Below are 5,863 nucleotides of genomic sequence, written 5' to 3'. Positions count from 1 at the left end.
TAGACGCGCTAAGATTATCTCTTCCTGTGTCTTTCTCTCACAATGGCAATCTCTTTTTAACCTGGATAGGCACATCTAAGGCTATATGAAAATGCCGAGGCGTAGTAGATCTCCATTCCGACTAGGCCTACACTTTCACTTTCGAGTGGGGAGGACGTGACGTGCTGGGAGCTTGCAGGAGCGGCGGTACCAGCTGCTGTGGTGTCGAATTCCCGTGCCCCCCAAAGGAATTCGTGGTATTTGCTGTGCCAGCCTGGTGTTTCTCTCTTTAAACAGGTGAAATGTGCGTGTAATAAAATGGTAGGCCTACACTCGAATTAATGGGGGTGTTCCTGTTATAATAGGCTAATGGAGACGCAGTCTTCATAGTTTATAATGTAGTAAAACTGTAGTATAAGCAAAAGTGGCCATTATGGTTGTGGGGCTTACCTATTTTAATACGTGTTGAATGACCCATCATGTTATAAACACAGAGTCAACTTTAACTTAGATAACTTAAGAAATTATTTTATTATTTTCATGTAGGCCTAGGCCTACTTCAGATTAGAATCTTTAGGGGTCAATGCGTCTGAGATTTATAAATCTATGTGTTCACGCTCCAACTTCTCTAGCTGTACAAATTACAGTCAGTTCCAAGTTTTTCCACAAGGTGGCAAACTACACCAAGGATTTTCAGAGCTGTGTATGCCTACACAGGGTGTACCAATACAATGCACAGCACCAGTGTAACCAACCGTTTAAACTGTATAGGCTTCATAGGCTACAGTAATAAAGGGCAGTCACGGGTAAGCCATGGACACAGAGACATAAGGGCAGTCATAGGTAAGCGGTTAGGGTGTCAGACTTGTATCCCAAAGGTAGCCGGTTCGACTCCTGACCCGCCAGGTTGGTGGGGGGAGTAATTAACCAGTGCTCTCCCTCATCCTCCTCCATGACTGAGGTACCCTGAGCATGGTACAGTTCCGCCGCACTGCTCCCTTGGTGGGTGCCATTGGGGGCTGCCCGCTTGCTCCTGTCACGTGTGGCCTAAATGCAATTTCCTTCAGTGTGCTGTGGAGTGCTGTGTCACAATGACAATGGGGAGTTGGAGTTTCACAGTTCACTTTCATTGTGTCCTCCACGGAGAAAGTACAGTAGCCTTCCAATGTGCAGAAGTGTCAAAGTAAAAGTACATTCATGTTGTAAGTACATAATAGCATATAAAGCTGTTACACCGTTTACTTTACTCCATTGTACCTAATGAGGTAGGTCGCCTTTGTTGTTACTGAAAAAATTCTCCTCCTTGTATACAAGGCCCAGCACAACCTTGCACCCTCCTACATCACAAGTCTCCTCACCCCATACAATCCCACCCGCACACTACGCTCCACTGACTCACTCCTCCTTACAGTTCCCTCCACACACCTGCGCACCATGGGCGACAGGGCATTTAGTGTTGTTGGCCCCAAACTTTGGAATTCACTCCCACTGTCTCTTCGTCAGTGTTCCACACTATCTACTTTTAAATCCAAGCTAAAGACACACCTTTTCATTTCTGCTTTTCCTCTTCATTGACAGGCACTTCCACTTTATTTTAATCATCAGTTTATTTTTAATTTTACATATTATTTTTTTCCCCTCATTTTATTTTATTTTCAAATGCATTCTACTTCTTTTCTTACTTGAAAACATTAACTTTATTGTACTTTTATTTCTATTTTATTTTTGCATTTTAATTACTCTCCTATTGTTAATTCACTGAAGCTTTGTTTTACTTTCCCTACTGTTATGTATTTGTTTTGATTGTAAAGTGTCCTTGGGTATCTTGAAAGGCGCTCAAAAATAAGATGTATTATTATTATTATTATTATATTAAAAACCTATAACACAAGAACCCACCACAAATTTGATCTAACCATCATAGTCAGCTGGTTGAGTTACATGTGTAAAGCAAGGTCGTTTGGAATATGTAGATTGTATTATGTTGCCCTAGATTGTAACTAATGAACCCATTTTGCCCATCGCTGTTCACAAAGGTACACAAATATTGGTAATGACAAATAAATAGAACACACAGGTACATGATTTGCTTCTTGTAAAAGTTTATTACTGTATAATCTCTCTCCGACGTCAAGGCCAAGCCAATGGCTACCGCGCCACTCACTCACTCAATTCCCAAACCCTGTTCGACACCAGCCCTCTGTTAACCATGTACACATTTATACACACACATACACATGTGCGCACACATGCTCACACATCACACAAAGAAAAAACAACTATTCTGAAAGAGCCCTTAGTTCAAGAGTACAACAAATACATTATTCAGACCTAAAATTAAATCTTGAAATCACACACAATTGAATTATAGCAATAGAGAGAGAAAAAAAAAACATCAACCCTCCTCCGACACTCTCTGGAGGAGAGAAGAAAGACCACGTATAGAATGTCCACAGGATGTTCCAAACGGGAAGGCTCTGTTTGGTGTTGTCATAAAGGGAAGGTGTTCTAGAACAGGTGGCAGGGTTCCAAACGGGGAGGCTCTGTTTGGCGATGTCATAAAAAGGAAAGGGTTCTAGAACAGAGTTAAAGTTCCAAAGGGAAAGCCTCTGTATTGGTGATGTCACAAAGGGAAAAAGGTTCTAGAACAGGGCAGTGTGGAACAATGGAAACCAAGCCTTCTTCAGTGGCTTGGAGAGCACACCCACCCAACCAGATCACCAAATGCATGACATCCTCAGATGATCAGGTTACATCACATGACATGAAATCACCAGGTGATATTACTGTACACATTAAATTACATAACATGTTATCACCTGGGAATAATACACAACATGATATGGACATGTGATAATATCACGTAACATCACCGGGTGCTAATACACAGCATGATATCGACAGGTGATATTACATAACATCACATCAACAGGTCACCTCAAGATTCAGTCACAGTCAGGGAGGGGGGAGAGGGGGAATGGGAGAACACTCCGGAAACACGCACACACGAACAACTGGCTGCCTGAGAGATGGGCAGTGATTTAAGGCCTTTCTTCATTTCTTAACCTACACACATACACGCTCGCACGCACGCGCGCGCACACACACACATACACCACCAGTGCCACCTGAAGCCACTCCCACTGGCACCCAAAAACAAAAACATCCCCACGACACACACACACAGACACACACACACACACACATGAATGGCTCCAGAGACAGTGAAACACACACACAAACACACACACAAACACACACACAGACACACACACACGCACACACACACACACACATGCGCAGTAGTGGCTCAGGAAGCATGGTGAAACTATAGTGTGTGTGCGTGCGTGTGTGTGTGTGTGTGTGTGTGTGTGTGTGTGTGTGTGTGTGCGTGTGTGTGCGTGTGTGTGTGTTGAGGCAACAAGTGAAAGCTGAAGTCTGCAATCTCATTTAAAAATCAGGGATCAACATCAATATCTAACCTTGCATCCTCTACATGTGACCAGGGCTCTAATTTAACTTTTTTCTTCACCAGCCAAAATGCCTAGTACATGTTGTTCCTACCGACCAAACACACACTCACTTATAGGTCAAAGTGGAGCGTAAGTTGGTCTTTTCTACCAGCCAAACTGAATTTCACCAGCATTTGGCCCATTTGCTGGGTGTTAATTTAGAGCCCTGTATGTGGCCTCATGATACGAGGCAAGACGTCATTGACATTAGAAGTCTTATTCCATTTCTCGCAAAAGCACAAATGAAATGTCTTTTTTTCTCATTTGCAGTCTGGATGTTGAATGGGGAAAAGTCCTCCAAAAGTTGTTGTGGCTATAGGTGGAAACTTAGTTTGCAATTGTTTTCTCCACGGAGCCGGGGCGTCAGCGTCAGTTACTACAGGGGAACAAGTCCCTCAAAGGTTGTTGTGCCTAGGCTGACAGAGGGGAAATTGTGTTGTTGCCGAGCCACAAGCAAAATGTGAGGACAGAAGCTTAGATAATGAGATGGACCCCAGGATACAACATAATTCGAGGTGATTGTGGTGGCTGTCGGCCATCTTTGATTTGGGTGGCCTACTTCAAAGGTCAAAGGTGAGTGAGGCTTGATCATCACTCCATCATTCATCCGTGATGCCTTTCATCTTTATTCCCATGATTTCACCAAGAGTTCAGTTTTCTCACAGTCTCACCAGAATGCTTCTACTTCAAGAAAAAAATATCCATTGCATCCATCCACACTCACGTACGCACACACACACACACACACACACTATGCATTATGGCTGTAAGACTACATGACATTCAGTTAGTCAGGAGATCCTGCTGATATCTGCAACACACACACACCACACATACACACACACATGCACGCACGCACACACTCACACAAGGATGCACGCACGCACTCACACACACACGTCCTCAGGCATGCACACAAGTTCTAACCTTGGAGGAGAGAGGCAGTAAGTCTGCTCCTGCTGATATCTGTAACACACATGCGCGCGCACACACGCGCGCACACACACACATAAAGTTTTAAGCCCACCTTGGAATGTATCAGAAATGTGTCCTTGGGTGTTGCAGCGCAAATGACATACAGAGTTGAAGTCCACACGCACACACACACACACACTATTAGTCAAAGTCTTTCAACCCGTCCTGGTTGGAGAGGATGCTCGGCTCTCACACACACACACACACACACACACACACACACACACACACACACACACACACACACACACACACACACACACACACACACACACACACACACACACACACACACACACACACACACACACACACTCACACACACTCACACTCACACACACACACACACAATCTCTATCAGCAGAGGTCTGAGACGTAATCGAAGTCTTTAAATGCGTCCTGGTCTCGGTGTGAGAGGGTGCGCGGCTCTCTGGGAGGCGTGAGGGCCGGAGCCTCCGAGGTGAACTCCTCATCGAAGTTACTCACGTCTTCCTTACCCACGATGCTCGGCAAGAAGGGGGGTGGGACCTTACGCAGCAACAACGCCTCCCAGTCAACATTCTAGAATTAGACAGGGAGGGGGAAGGAGACAGAGAGAGAGAGAGGAGAGAGAGATAGTTTACATTATGAAGCAATGTTTCCCAGTTCACATTCTAGGATCACGAAGAGAAAGATGGAGAGAGAGAGGGAGAGAGAGAGAGAGAGAGAGAGAGAGAGAGAGAGAGAGAGAGAGAGAGAGAGAGAGAGAGAGAGAGAGAGAGCTAAAGACATATAAAATATTAAAAATCAACGCCTGCCAGTCCACATTCTGGACGTGAGAGAGGAAAAGAGGGGGAGAAGGAGAGAAAGAGGTAGGGGGAAAATATGGAGGGAAAGAGTAGCGGAGAGAGGGAAGAAGATGGAGCGCAGAGAGAGCAGGGAAGGGTTCCCTCTCCCTCTCTCTCTCTCTCTCTCTCTCTCTCTCTCTCTCTCTCTCTCTCTCTCTCTCTCTCTCTCTCTCTCTCTCTCTCTCTCTCTCTCTCTCCCCCTCTCTCTCACACACACACACACACACACACACACACACACACACATTTCATCTTACCCTGAAGAAGGGTTGTTTCTTGACCTCTTCTGCATCCTTCTCACTGGAGCCCAAACGGCGATCTGGGTTCCGACGTAGCAACTAGAAAACCAGGAAACACACAAATCAGAGAGTGTATGGGATGTTTGTGTGTGTGTGTGTGTGTGTGTGTGTGTGTGTGTGTGTGTGTGTGTGTGTGTGTGTGTGTGTGTGTGTGTGTGTGTGTGTGTGTGTGTGTGCGTGTGCGTGCACAATGAAATATATACATACGAGGCACAAAAGATAAAGGGCCACTAAGACACTTAGCTATTAGTAGTAAAAAAGTAAAAGTAAT

General features: G+C 44.9%; 1 protein-coding gene across 1 annotated transcript in view; it reads right to left on the bottom strand.

Annotated features, from left to right (window-relative positions):
- Positions 1-4,788: 4,788 nt before the first annotated feature.
- The window catches only part of LOC134455824 (serine/threonine-protein kinase N1-like), a 27,564-nt gene continuing 26,489 nt past the window's right edge, over positions 4,789-5,863 (bottom strand). The window contains exons 22-23 of the mRNA XM_063207164.1: positions 5,551-5,631; positions 4,789-5,027 (exon numbers count right to left, since the gene is read on the bottom strand). Of these exons, the coding sequence (XP_063063234.1) occupies positions 4,824-5,027; positions 5,551-5,631 (285 nt within the window). The 3' untranslated portion in view covers positions 4,789-4,823. The remainder of the gene's footprint in view (positions 5,028-5,550; positions 5,632-5,863) is intronic.

Source organism: Engraulis encrasicolus, chromosome 1 (genome assembly GCF_034702125.1).
Source record: "Engraulis encrasicolus isolate BLACKSEA-1 chromosome 1, IST_EnEncr_1.0, whole genome shotgun sequence".
In the NCBI taxonomy this organism is placed as follows: Eukaryota; Metazoa; Chordata; class Actinopteri; order Clupeiformes; family Engraulidae; genus Engraulis; species Engraulis encrasicolus.
Note: the sequence above shows the minus strand (reverse complement) of the source record. Positions and strands in the feature narration are given on the sequence as shown.